At 35.4% G+C, this 15,018-nt stretch overlaps 1 protein-coding gene across 5 annotated transcripts in view; it reads left to right on the forward strand.

Annotated features, from left to right (window-relative positions):
• Window positions 1–12,519, forward strand: part of RAB28 (RAB28, member RAS oncogene family) — a 62,888-nt gene extending 50,369 nt beyond the window's left edge. For 2 of the 5 annotated variants that reach the window (XM_035325389.1, XM_035325386.1), the window contains 5 exons: window positions 1,472–1,575; window positions 4,497–4,574; window positions 8,860–8,907; window positions 10,512–10,612; window positions 11,540–12,519. In XM_035325389.1, the coding sequence (XP_035181280.1) occupies window positions 1,472–1,575; window positions 4,497–4,574; window positions 8,860–8,907; window positions 10,512–10,607 (326 nt within the window). In that variant the 3' untranslated portion in view covers window positions 10,608–10,612; window positions 11,540–12,519. Of the gene's footprint in view, window positions 1–1,471; window positions 1,576–4,496; window positions 4,575–8,859; window positions 8,919–10,511; window positions 10,613–11,539 lie in introns of all 5 variants that reach the window. The other 3 variants (XR_004750503.1, XM_035325387.1, XM_035325388.1) reach the window with 3 other exon arrangements.
• Window positions 12,520–15,018: the final 2,499 nt, after the last annotated feature.

The following is a 15,018-nucleotide window of genomic DNA, read 5'->3' on the forward strand; positions in this document are numbered from 1 at the left end:
TTTTTTTTTTTTTTTTTTTTTTTTTTTTTTTTTTAATCGACTTTGAGATTTAGCTTAATAAATGTATTTGTTCTTCCTATTTTTTGTGAAACTGTATAAGCTACATTTAGTATTATGAAATACTGTACTACAAACGTTCGTGTTAATAGCTTAGTATTTTAGTCCTTCACAAATTAATGCCTGTGGTAACTGGGTGATTTTAGGCCTGTTCTTGTAAACAAGGCCTTACTGATGTGCAAGGAACAGTAATATGTGGCAAAAACTCCACATTAACCAAAGTAAGCAGTATAAATGGGGTATAGGAATCCCCTGTTAGACTAAAAATCTCCAAGAGAAAATCTCCAGAGCCTACAAATTAAAGACCTCCAATATCATTTTAAAATAAAGCCTTTTATGTAGTATGAGAGCATTTTTTCAGCTGATAATCAAATGACACTATTATGCAGGCTTACTAGATTTGCAAATTTACAAGTTTTTACAAGTCAGTTGGGTCCCTTCCTCAGGAAATCAGTTTAAGTTTTTTTTTCCTGTATTGACTCAAAGAGCCTGGTTGTCCTTAAATCCTTCTGAATATATTTGCCTTATAATTTGACGGCATTGAGTCAACACTCTTATAGGAACTGTAATGCAATAAAAAGAGAAACTGTTCAATATAGTTTCCAGTTACCTTAGGATCAGATTTGGAAAAACTGGAATGCACACAATAAAACCTGTGCGAGACTTGAGTTCCATGTTATGTTGTAAGCAACCAGTGCTTTTCAACAGAAAATATCATTTGAAAGCTTTACCCTGCTTCCAGTGGTTATAAAATGATAAAAATGAAAATGTGTGAGACTCTTGAAATATTCATTTTACTATTCTTAATTTTTGGAACCATACCTTTGTGGTATTGAAAACTTCACGTACAAGTAAATAAGCACATCAATGTTTTTATTCTTCTTTTTTTTTTTTTTTAATTATAGTGAGTGTTTTTGCTCTACCGTTTTCTGCAATACAATTCTTTACGACTCATTTACATTTTTTAACTTAGAAAAAATATGTAGATTCAGCTGTACTTTGTGAACTCTATTTTAGAAGAGTCTTTTGATTACAATGGATATCCAGCATACATCATGCGTGCAAACGGAATGCACACAATTTAATTCAGCCTTGTCTTTTTTTTTTTTTTTTCAATGTAGTTAGCAGGAAAGTTTTTACAAATTGCTTGTGTGAATCCAGAAATAAATTTATCCCTTAGTTCAGATATGAGTTTGTTGCATTTGATTGCACAATTCTAATTGTGATTTCATTTTTATTATTTATTATTATTGTTTTTTGGCATAAGATTATAAAAAAGAAATGTGCATTTGCATACATCTGCAAATAAAAAAATTACATTTCATATATTTCCAATGAATGTGTTTTCTAAGACAGGTAACTAAATAAATGGTCTCTACTATAGTAATTTATCTTTTTTTCCACTTGCTTTTAGTTGATTTGGAGCATATGCGCACAGTGAAAGTTGACAAGCACCAACGATTTTGTCAGGAAAACAATTTCAGTAGCCATTTCGTGTCAGCCAAGACAGGAGATTCTGTAAGTATGAAAAATAAGTCCTTGTAGATTTTTATTTTTATTTTTTAGAAAGCTGTTGTGTTGAGATATGATGTAGCAGTTTTATTATACTTCATATATCGAACACTGAAGAACTCTGGCTACTGCAGGTGCTTTTTGCCAACCTGCTTGCATGAAAGTAGATCTTTTTATGAGTGTCTATGTTCTTTACAGTGGCTTCTCATCTGATTTGTGGTTTGAGGTATAGATCTTAATATGGAGATACTTTGGCTTATACATCAGCATGAGAAATGAGACCTGCTGGATCTCTGCTGTCAGTCTGTAGCTAAACATATTCCTTAGTTCCAGGTGAAGTTCCTTCTCCAGAGCATCAATACAGAAACTTTTAATAGTCAATAAAGTCACAGGATCCTGTTACGATCACAGTTTTTAATATGGCTCCTGAGCCAGGAGTCATTCTCTCTGTGGGTCCATTGAAATTTGAACATTCTGGTATTTGTAATGCTTTGCACGGCGCATTTGTGAATAATCATTTGACTCTGACCTAACTGGGGTATTTTTTTTTAGTTGGAAGTGTATGGAAGAAAAGGTTCTCTTTCAGTTGACTGTATCAGTCAGATTAAATCACATTGTATTGTTTTGCTTGATTTCTGTCATATGCCTAATGACTTTGTCATTCCCATGAAAAAAAATAAATCTGTATCTGTCTCCATAATGTTATTTATGACAACATAATTTACTTTATTTTAATGTTATTGAACGGTAAGATAATGTTCAATTATGTGGAAGTACAGTTCTGTAATAGATGTGGACTCGTTGTTTTAAGATCTTCGATGAAAGATCATTTACTTCTACAATGGATTGCCATTGTTAATTATTGCGAAGTTAATTATTGTGTTATACTGCTGATACAAGTGCAGTGAATCCTGATTCTCCTTAGAATTTGTGTTAAATCTTTGGCATATTTTTTTGTTTAAATGTGAAAATGGTTCTTAATGCTAGAAGAAGAAGAAAGATTTTATAATACTTTATGCAGTGAAGCTTGCATATGATAAAATCTATTTATTTCTCAAGGAGACAACTGTTTGGTGGGAACTGGTAATAGGAAAACAAGCATTTTTTATAAGATTGCTATAGTTAACATTATAAATTATGAAGGAGTCTTTATTATGTCTTTTTAATTGATTCATGAATTGCAGCAGCATCTCACTATATATACTGATTATACTTCTTAACTTTCTGTTTAAAAAGAAAAGTAAATCTGAATATACCTAGAAAACATTAACCAGAAGTTTCTGTTTAAATGGCTACTAACAAAAGAAGGTATGAGCTATAGTTTACAGTAGTTCATTTGGAGTTTTGGTATAGATTTAAATTAACTCTTTCTACCTACTACTGCACACTGGCCTTTCAAAATCTTCCTAGTTAATATATTTGGGTAGTTGTGTGGAAAAGACAGGGTGATTTGCCAGTGATTTGAGAAGAGGCCGTCTGTTGCAACTGTGGGTAGAGACTAGTGAGTCCTACACACTCTGTTAAGGTAGATGAAGTGATTTGTTTGGCATACCTCAGATCTTTCCAACAAACTCATTTGCAGAAGATAATTATATATACTTAGAAAAACCCAAATGTCTCCTCAGAGGAGAATTGATCTTCATGAAAGACTTCTAGCAGCTTAACCATCTCACTGTCCATCAAACTGCCTACCTAAAGGGCTGAGCCTCATGTTTTTGTGAACAAAACGTCCTCATGGTAGGTGATCTAGTTTAGTACACCTGAGAGCCTGGTGCTGGTTAAAATAGGTCTCTGGAGAAGGTCTGCCTGCTTCAGGCTGCCTTCTTTGCTGTGTGGATGCTAGTAAAATAGAACAATACTAGACCAAGGAGGGGGCAGAGAAAGAAAAACGATTTTTGGAAGCTACTTGCTTCCAAACTACTACTTGGAAGCCTGTTGGTTGTGCCACTTATGTGCTACCAATTTCCATCTGAGCTGTAAGAAAAGACTGTGGAAATGGTATTTTTATTTGACTTTTCATTGAAAAGGGCTTACACAGGCCTTACCTTTTGTGGGTGATGGCTGTATGATGAAAAGCAAGCTATGCTGGTGGGTTAGATTTTGTGCACTGTGGCACAGCCATGTAGATAGGATGCAGCTTAACAATGCAGTGAGTTCAGCAGTGGTACAATTGTAAGCTGTTCCTGTTTAATGTCTGTTGTGTTCTTTAATGTAATTTAAAATGCAGCTGCCTAAACAGTCAGATTGGTGGACTGTATTGAGATGAAGTAAAGGAGTTATTTAAGATAGCCTTGCCTCCCAATGTTATCTGTCAAACCGTGTTTGAAGTCTAACTCTGCTAGACTGCTTCATGCCATACAACATTTTGCTTATTTCCTAAATACTTCTGTTCGGTATAACACATTTAATGCTTTGTAAGATTCTTGAACAAATGTATCATTGCTTGGCTTTGGTGTTCATAATGTTTTTAAAATGTGTGCAGCAGAGATTTTGGTGATGTTGATGCACAGTTCCATTGTTCTTAATTTCAGAAATCTACATCTCTGTTGCACAATACACCGGTAAAATATTTTTGTGCTAAACATTAGTGAATACCCTTATTCATATTTTATAGCACTGAGAGTGGTATTTGAGAGGTGGGTTGTGTAAAAGCTTGTTTAAACTTAGGTCTCTGGAGGCAGAGTAGAAGTGTTGCCTAACAATCTAGCATACTGTTCATTCCTCATACCATTGTTGAATTATTTTCTCCAATTTTTAAACAAAATTGAAAGTACCAGATGAGGTTATTTTCAGATCTGCTTTGCACAGGTCATAATTTTGTATATCTCATTGTTTACAGTTCAAGAATGGTTTGATATATTTGAAAGAACTTTGAGGATGTCTGTTTTTAATCATTTAAATGCGATTTAATTTTTTTTTTCCCGTAGGTCTTCCTGTGTTTTCAGAGAATTGCTGCTGACATCCTTGGCATCAAATTAAATAAAGCAGAAATGGAACAATCACAGGTGATTTCCACAAATACATGTTTTTCCTTAATATTTTACTTAGTATTTAGAAAAAAACAAAAAACCCCACACAAATCACATTGCAAATTATTAGCTGTCCTATAAAGCAAACTACAGCCATTGTTTCTTAGAAATTAAAATGGCTCTATATGTTTTCATATACAGGTAGCATGGAAGATACTCTTCTGTATACATGAAATACTGTACACTGATGTTAGATATAGTTTTTATGATAACCCTCTTCCTTTTTAATTTCTTTACATATTAAATTTCATTTTAGAATACTACAAGCTTAAATGATAGAAGGCATAAATTGTGAATGGAAATCTTCTAAATCAATGTTCAGCGTAGAGATACAGGAAAAAAATATTACTTGTCAATCACAGAGTCAGGAATTAACTATGTCAAATCCTTTGGTTGGTTAATCTCAGATTTTAGTCTTCATTGTGTGCCTGTATAATACAGGATAGGGATACTTTCCTCACTAGTGACTGCCTGCCTCAGGGAAAGAATGTTGATTTTTGTAAGAGCACTATTTACCATTTTATTTCTGATCTGCAGATGAGAAATGAATCCTGTTCTGATTCAGTATATCCATTCTCAACTGCATACATAACTGTGGATTCACATATTTGGATAGCTATTGTGGCTCCCTGCCACATGAGATTATTTTTCTCACCATACCAGCCCCAAATAATTTCCCCCTAAAGGAGTTGTGTAGTTTTCTTCTCTTGGACTTTGTGTTTTGTTTTTTGCAGTGAGTTGGGGATTTTCTGCCATCTCCTCTGCTGTGTGAAAGGGCTGAGAGAGAGGACAGTGCTTCCCAAAAATAGGTGGGAAGGTCGTTAAAAAGGATGCCCCCCCATTCTCCTATATTGGTTAGTAGTGAGTTAGGGATATGAATGCAGTACTGCAGTACTGTGTACACATGTCAAAACCCTGTTGCATGTCCTGCTTTGAACTGTAACAGAGCTTTTTCCTTTTTCTTTAAAGAATATTTCATGTAATTGTTGTATGCAAAATAGCTCTAATGAGGGCAGTTCTATAACCTTTTAATTTAGTGGGGAAAAGATGTTTTCAGTATTTTATTTTTTTTAAATTTGAACTCTAATTTGATTAGCTGCATTTAATAGAGTTTAAGCCATTTATTTAATATCACTGAATGTTCAAAAATGTGTTAATTGTTCAAATAAGCAAGCAAGCAAGACATTTTCCACTATAACTCCGTTTTCCTTACCACCTACTTCTTCCTAGTTCCTGCTTCTAAAAATAATTTTGCTGCCAGGAAGACTCTGTGTGCATAGGTTTGAACCAAAAGGATTTTACATAAAACCAGTTTCAGAAACAAAGATTATACTACTGAGGCAGCCTTTACTATATAAGGACATTTAAGATTATTTTAAATTTATTTGTTAAACTAAAAGGTTGCTGAGCTGGCGGCATAGTATCCTAGAATTGCTAGTTGCTGTTAATATTAAACAAGTACTCCAAAAAAAAGTCAACAAGTTTACTTAACAAACAAACAAAAAATCAACACAAAACATTTCTTGTGTATACAGGTTGGTCTCCTGCTTTTTGAAATATACACTGAATATGTAATTTATGAAAGTGTTTCACCATGGCAGTGTTTACAATCTTTGTGAAAGTGGTCAAGAAAACTGTATTGCAAACAGTAAAATGGCAAAATATACTTAGAGTGCACATCTAACAAGTAAAGCAAAAAAGCTTCAAAAAGCTATGATTTGTAAGTAGAGAAATATAGAACGTCTTTTTAATATTCTTTTACTACTAAGTCACCATTTTTCTATTGTTCTGAACCCTATAATGGTTTGTACATAAATAATATATCACATAAATAGTTCTTTAATTTTTCTTTGGCTGTTTAGCTTGCATTGGAACAGTAGACTCAGATCTGTCTGTGCTGTTGTGTCCTCATAACTCAGGTGTAAACTTGTAGATAGGTATGAAATGCCTTCAATTATAAAGAGAACATGAGGAATGAGGTTATACAGAATATTGTAGCTTTCTAAAGAAAGTGTCTGTTTATAGGCTCTTTTTAAGGTAAGAACCTCCATGTAGCCATGACTGAAGAATGCTTAACTTTCTAGGGCAAACTGATACTGGCTTCTTCCTACCTTAGTATAATAATCACAATTTTTAATTATGTTGACCAGATCAATGGAATATGCAATATGAGGATAGGACAAAGTTGATATTATGCCAATTACAGTAGCAATAGCCTCCAAATAATGTGCATAATATAAATACTCACTGTGGCCCAGCCCACACATTATTGTTACTGTGAATCCAAGCTGTCAGAATTGAAAAGTAAATTAATCTGAATGTAAACAACAAAACCACCAACAAAAGAAGAAACAAAGCCTGTAAATGGAAGTGGATATAAGAGAAACTTTATTGTCTCATCATTCAGGTACAGCAGAAGTATCTGTATGGTGATATGCAGCATGTAGCTGAAGGATGTAAAAAAACAGTCTGACTTTGCAAGGTTCTTCTTTTCAGCCATAGTATCAATATATTCTAAACGAGCAATAATTTGTTGTTAACGGTATAATGTTTGCTCCCTTTGAGAGCGCTATTTTGAGTGGGCAGTAGTAATTGCCCATAATTAAGTCAATGAGGAACCAATGAGAATTGTATTTGAGAGTCCATCTGTTAGCTTTATCTTAAGGTTCATTGTTGTATGGAACCAAATACTCTGGTCACTTCCTAAGAAAGGAAAGGAAAAGTCTGAAACTGGGGAAGGAAAACGTTAACCTTTGCAGCTTCAGAGGAATGAATACAAGGATGTTTCTTGAGAGAAATTTATTAGTCTGCAGTGGAAAAGCCTAACTGAAGTGATGTGTAGATGCTGTTGTCCAAAAGTGTGGAGCTGCTCTTTTGGCTGGGAGGAGGTGATGTTTGATGACGTTACCGTTACTTGGGTACTGGTTTACTACAAGTGTTTTTGTATGATAGGTATAGATTCTATAGTGTGTGCGTGTAAGGGGGGATGTTTGTTTTCAAATTTCTCTCAAGTGGGCATTAGGCTTTCTTAAACTGTAGAATGGCTATATGGTCATGCTCCTAAAAGTTTCTGGGAGTTTAACATTCTATCTATTGTACTATAATAGTAGATAGATGGGCAGATGCTATAAAGGAACAAAACAAAACACAAAAATAAATGTGACTTATCTCAGTAAATACATGAGTGATGATTTGGATTTCATCTTTGATCAAAGAGTAAAACACATTTTAGTTTTACAAAAGTGCACAGTTTACTACCTGTATTATATCTTTAAATTTTCAGTATTTTGTGTAACGTGAGGTTTCTTCATTTTGAAAAATAAGTAGGTGTCTGCTTGAGTATGTTTGTCAGAGAACATCAGATATCTTCATTCAGTCTAGGAGGTGACTAAGTATAAAATGAAACACAAAGTTTGAGTAAAACACGAACAGTGCTATATGCTAGTTAAATCTGTTATGTATTTCTTCATTATTACTGATTGTCTAATATTGAGAGTACTCTTTAAAAATTATTTCTAGCACTTGTGATTCTATGGCTGAAGATGTTGTTTCTTTTGTTTAGAAGCCAATTCTAATTGTCACAGTCAATAAGAGGACCCTAGAAGTGAGTCACTTGGTTGGAAATAATAGGAATCCTAAACACATTATTGGAACTGGTGTGAATTTGGGGGGGTTGACTCATGTCTTCTGAGCTTTGATAACTCGCAGAATTGCAGAAATCCTTGCAAAAAGTGGTCCCACAGCAGAATCACAAAATGGAAGGCGATCATGTGCCTTGGCCACATCAGGGTGAAGTTCAGCAGCTTAGCTTAAACTGCTGATGAAAGTTATTTTTAAGTGAAGTTGCCAGACTTTGTGCTGAAGCGGATGAGGTGCAAGTACACGTTACATTCCACCAGCTCTCCTTTGGCAGCAGTGATCTCCAGCGGAGGACTAGAACAGACATTTGGGGGTGGTAAGTTTTTAAGCTATCTCAGCTAGAGCTACTAAATCTTGTCTGTTCACATGCTGAGATGACTGTTAATCAAACCTTTATTTGGTCAAAACTGTGGTGAAACAAAGGAATAGATTACTGTTTGTGTGTGACTGGAACGTGTTTTTGAAATGGAACAGTTCCAAAGTAAGAAAATTGCAGATTCTGACTTATTTTCAGTCCTCAAATTCCTCTCTTTTAAATCACAAGGGTCTGATGAAATTTGAGGAAATAGCTCCTTTACTAATCAAATGTTTTTCTTTCTATATTTTTTACTTTCAACCATAGTATAAAAACTGCATGGGGTACAGCTTTGTTCCTTGGCATTGGCAAGAGGTAGCGTTTTTGTAAGTGATGTGTAGTTTTCTCTTTAACTACATGCCAGTTCAGCAAATGAGGGTGTGCGTGTGCCAGCTTTGTACAATAAAATGTTTGGCAGATAAGTCGGGTTGGGAATTCAGAGCACCTGCACTAAGTAAGTTTCTTTCTCATTACTGACAGTGGTTTGAACCTTGTCAATGATATGCCTTCTATAGAAATGGATACAAAGAAGTCTTTAATTACTGTGGAGTTAATAAAATAAATGCTGCAGTGTTTTTTTTTTTTTTTTTTTTCTCCTCTTATTTAGGTGAAATTCCTTGAGAAAATCCACGTCATTTATGTTAGTCAGCTTCTTGCTACAGTGTGCCTAAACAGGGGTCACTAACCTAGCTCTGTTTACATGATGGGATTTAGACCAATGTTTTGAGGGACAATTAATTGCCTACTGATTGTAAGATTTTTTTCTCAGCTCCAGTCAAAAGATTGGTATGAAGAAACTAGGTCCTGTGAGGTCAGATAACACTGTTTAATGCTAAAACTCCTACTACTGCCTTACATGGGATTTGGCAACCTTTCCCTTGATAACATCAGGCCAGGAGTCTAGTAAATCATGAGCGTTGTCTACTAGATAAGATAATACGAACATGATCAATTAAACTCAAGAAGAGTACATCAGCAGCCAATAAATCCAGATCCTTTACCAGGCAATCTAATTACTATTACTTGTTTGACATCCAGGTTTTATGTACAGTGGTAATCTTTAACATGAATTGTTTATATGTTCATATAATCCATTTTCTGTATTGTTTCCTTCAAAATAATAACATAATTTCCTTTATCCTAACCTTGAAAATATGTTCTGTAAAAATCAAAATATTTTAAGAAAAAATAATTAAATTGGTTTAGCATATCTTTCATAGCAGACCACCTCTGTAGCTTTTTTGCTCAAGTTATAGTATGAATTTTTCTCCCCTTTGTATAAACGTTGTTAATAAAACGCTCTTAACAGTTTCGTTTGCCTTTAAGGGGAAAAATGACTTTTTTATGTTTTTGAATGAAGTAAAAATCAAAGCTTGCAGCACTTTGATGTGAGGTTTTAAATTTTTCACTGTTTTTTGATTGATATTTAGTTATAATGTAATAGCTATGTAATAGAAAAGATTCATGAATACTTCTAGTAGACTTGTTCCAGTTGCTGATAGGAAGCTGACTACTGTAAAAAATTTATGTACCTTATGCATAAAAGAAGAGGCCATTGTCATCTTTCCTTCCACTATATTGCTTTGCCTTTTATTCTGTCTCTTCCCCTGCTTTAACACATTTTTGTTGATTGCATGTATGAATATTTCACTTTGGTGTTTTGAAAGTTGCATGCCCTTGAAGAAGCTTGAGAACCAGCTCAGAGGCTGTTAGTGATGCTTTCAGCTAAACATGTTGCTCTTGTTCAGCATTTGACCTGAAAATAAATGCATTTTGTTTTTGCTTCTGCATTGTCATTTTATGTCATTCATTCTTCCTTTTCAGCTACTGATCAGTCTTTCCATGTTTTTCCTTCTCTTTTCTTTTTGCCTTCTTCTCCTTCACCTCTGTCCATTGTGTTGATACATGATTAACAACAGCATGTTGTCAGGGCAGAACTAGTGAAATACCCTGAAGAAGATAACCAACATCACAACACTTCCAACTGCCAGAGCAAAGTCTGCTCAATGCAGTAGTTCAGGTATTGACGTAAAACTTGTATTTTTTTTAAGCTGCTTTGCTTTTACATGAAGTAACAACTACAGTATGTTCTATTGGGAAGACATATTTTATATCTGTAAGCAGTAATAATACTTAATAGTGTATTAATTTGAAACAGTATGCAATTACATGGTATTTCTAATAACTGGTTAGTTCACAGAAAATCTGTAATAATTCACAATAGTATTAGGAAGGGCTTTCAGTGCTGTATGTTCAAAATGTTACACTGCTGCCTCAAATGGAAATGGACACAAAATTGGAATCTTATTTCTCTCTCCTCATATAGGAGAGACCAACAGTCCTGTCAAATGCTTTGTAAATAGAATGTGTAACATCTGTTGGATTTATAATAGAAAATAAATATTTATAGTATGCAGAAGTTCTTTTTATGTTAATCTTTAGTCTGCATGCCTGTTGAAGCTTTTTTCTGAAGTATGGTTGTATATGAAAGTCGCTTTTTCATTCCATCTGTATTTCCTCTGAAAGTGCTTACAGTAAAGAGTGAAGACAAACTTGCCCACAATTTCCAGTTATAATTAAGGGAGTTATTCTTAAAGAATGCATACTATAGTCTTTTTAAACTTCTATTATTTACATGCAAAACAATTCTCATGGAAGAATAACTGTATTCATTGCTTTTTCAAAGGAGTCCTGTTTTGTATTAGTCCTGTAAAATTGTTATGAAAGCCAACCTTCCTTCTGCTTAGTATGAATAGACTGGTATTTAGACTGAGACCTGGTACCTGATAAGACTTTCTGTAAGGTACTGAAGAAAACTGAACTGTGACTGTTTTGCCTAATTGCTTTTTTTTCTCTTATGTTTCATAGTAAAATATCTCTTGAATGCTTTGCCAGCATCAATATTGTATTTTGTTTCTGATTATTGCTGTGTTTTCTTTTGTGACAGAGGGTGGTGAAGGCAGATATTGTCAACTACAGTCAGGAGCCTGTGACAAGAACCGTTAATCCTCCTAGAAGCTCAATGTGTGCAGTTCAGTGACCATATTATTTTCCTTTGGTTTGATACCTTTGACTGTTCTCCTACCTTGACACAGGCTCTGGGATTGCCAGGAACTTTTAACAGTGACCATCGCTACAATGCAATTCAAAAATGTGTTGTACCATTGTACATTGAGAAGCAGCAGGCATTTTTTTTTGACCAGCTGAAACGAAATGTTAAACCACACACTTTGAAAAATTAAGATCTATATTCTTTTAAATTATATTTCAATAAAACATTGTAACTGCGTTTATAAGTTTTCTCCCACCTATTTGACTGATACTGGAATACAAATGGATGAAGAAGTCTGGCATTTGAAATAGTTTTAAAAGCATCACGACGGAAGGGTATTTTGCCAAAGTGTTTTTTTCTTTTTCTTTTTTTGCTTCTGTGATCTAAACTAACGTTGAGCAAACTGTTACTTGGAAAAGCTATTGCTGGAATAATTTTAGACACTAATATATTTTATCAGGATAATTTGGAAAGTACTCCATAAATATATCTACATAGAGTGAAATGTATCCAGGAAGAAGCAGTGCTTGAAATAAAGCTGTAATATAAAAATAGCTACTTTTCTGAAGTCTCAAGTTGTCTTCATGGATGCTCTGGAAAATGCTAATGTTTTGTGTATTTTTATTACCACATCAGCATTACTTCTTGCAGCAGCAGATAGGCTCATATGTCTTCATGAATATGGATGAACCTCAGTCGGCAGTTTGGGCTGTAAATGTTGAGTGATATATTCAGCATGCATTAGAAACTGTTGATAGATCAATTAGGATCAGTCATTTTTAATAACTAACTGAATTACTTACTTTTGGACTGGTACTCTTTTCTTTCTAGTTCAGAGTAAAAACAAATAAAAGCTGTCTCCTTTGTGATCATCACATTTCTCCTCTGTTCTTTTTCTAGCAGTCTCTTTTAGGCATGCAGTTCTCTCCTGACACATCTAAATAGAAAGGTAAGGTGAGGAAAAAAATGAAGCCAACCTAATTCCAAGCTAGAAAGCTTTTCCTGCTTTAATTCTAGAATGTGTTTTCTTACAAAGTATGACAAAACATCATGAGATTTAGAAAATTAATGAGGCTGAGCAAAGGAAAAAGTTAATTGAAAAGCTAAATCCATTTTTAAACTGTTCAGTATGCAGCTTGATGCATAGCTCTGTAACTTCATAATAATGACTTTGTGTTGTGATATTTTAGCATTCAAATGTGGGAAGTTTTCTGAAACAATCTGTGTTACTGAGAAATTGTACTCTAGAGGTAGGTGTGAATTTTCAATAGATTATTCATTTCAGGATTACAGTCTGTGTTCTTGCTTCTGTCCCATAGAGCTGATGTCGCACTGCATAGTGTTTAATTTACAGTTAAATGCAAATGAAAGGTGAACTGTCTTCCACTTGCTACCAGGTGAGAACATCTGGCTCAAACAGTTATTCGAATGACTTTACAAGTTTATGTTCTCCAAAGCATGCACTAAGTTTTTTTTGAACCCCCGGATTTTTTTTGTCTTTGTGTCCTGAAGACTGCCCATATGCTCAGATATTCATGAGAACTGACCCCCACGCTGAGATCTCCCTGGATCCTTCTCTAGCACGTGAGTCAACTTCATAGTCTTGCTTCCCAAGTAATGTGTAACATGGTCCTAAAATGTGAGTATTTTGGGCATTTCAAAAACTTTTCCCCACATTTTATAGTAAGCTAAAATCAAGGACTTTTAATAAAGCTGTGTGAAAAATGGTGGAAACAAGATGCCCATCAGTTTGAAAAGCCTGTCTGAAAGCCTGTCAAAGATGTTCAGGTACTTAACTGGCAACTATCTTCCATTCTGTTCACTCTGTTGGTGTTGATGTTAAGGCGGTTCTGTGTGCAGGACCAAGACAAGCAAATGCTGTGAAATTTGTTTGCTCCCTGTATGCTTTTGCCATGCAGGTTCAGATGATGGAAGGATTCAGTCATACAGGTGTCTACTGAAGACTTTTTCCAATGTAAACTGATGCATCCAACTTTGAGGTACAGAAGTCAACATGACGAGCAATTTTGATTAAATTAAAAAAAAAAAAAGTTTGTTTCCCTTAAAACCTTTTTGTAGTCTCACTTTTCACAAGATAATGTTTTTTTCTGTTATATCTTGTTAAGCAAAGCCCCTTATTACCTGAATAGTAAAAAACTTCTCCTTTTACATTTAGGGTAACCCTGCATTGTGAAAGCTATGACATTTCCTAGTCCAGGCTATTTTACAGATGGATTTTATCTCTGTCCCTTTGTGATCTTTTTTTCTCAACGTGTGTTTTTCTAGCAGTCTTTGACTTTTACTTCCTTTTGTGTTTTCTTCCCATTGATCTCTTCACCATTTTTTATGTTTCAGTCCTACCTCCTCTGAATGTGTTTTGTTTACATTTGCAAGCCATTCTCATTCTTCCTCCCTACCATGCATGTGTATTATTTACACTAACCATGAATCTCTTGTCTTCTATGCCCCCAGCCCCTCCTCGTGCTGCCCCTCTTAACCTCCTCAAAATTTCTGCGTTGTATACTCACTTCCACTCTCCCTGCCTTCCCCTACCTTAGACACCCCATTTAGATCCATTACCTGTCCACATTTTAATCCTTACAAATGAGCTTTGCTCTTTTTTGCTCAGCCCTGGGGACCCCACCCTGAGCCTTCGGATTCCAGCTGCAGCCTAAATCCTCGGCTGTGGTAGCTGCCTTTGAAGTATCGCAGCAGCTGTTGCTGGAGATTCACGGGTGCCTTTGCCATCTGTATGGCCTACGCTCCACCAAGCTGAGCAGAGAGGTCAGAGATAATTCTGGAGGATTAAGCAACGTGGAGAGAGGGAGTAGCCTGTTCTGCAGACAGGGCAGGGGCTATCTGGAGGCTGAATGGTAGGGAGGAACCGATTGAGTCAGAGGTGTGTAGTGGGGAAACAGGCGAGCCAGCACCCTGTATCATCTTCTGCAGGTGATGTTGCAGATCCCCAGGGTGCACATGCAGCTGAATTTAAGTGTGTACCACATCAATGAATTTAAAATTTCTTGCAAGGTGAGAATGGGTTGAAAGCAATTCAGCAAACAGTAATGAGGTTAAATAATGCAGCACTCTCCTGAAGTGAGGCGACATGTGCTTAATGTCCATTGACATTGGGGGGCGGGGGGGCAAGCATGTTCTTTCCTGAAGCTGAGGCCAGATGAAGGGAAGAAACTTGTTTAGGCCCTGATCTTACACAGATGCATGCTGATGAAGTGATCTGCCTGCTCAGAGCTGTTGTAAGAAATCACTGAAGTAACAGCTCTGCACCTAAAAATCATGTTTGAGTTCAGCTTGCCACTGCAGTCAGTCGCACGTGCTGTCCTGAATACCAGCAGCTATGTTCTGGCTGTTAGTAT

This window comes from Oxyura jamaicensis, chromosome 4, assembly GCF_011077185.1.
Source record: "Oxyura jamaicensis isolate SHBP4307 breed ruddy duck chromosome 4, BPBGC_Ojam_1.0, whole genome shotgun sequence".
Classification (NCBI taxonomy): domain Eukaryota; kingdom Metazoa; phylum Chordata; class Aves; order Anseriformes; family Anatidae; genus Oxyura; species Oxyura jamaicensis.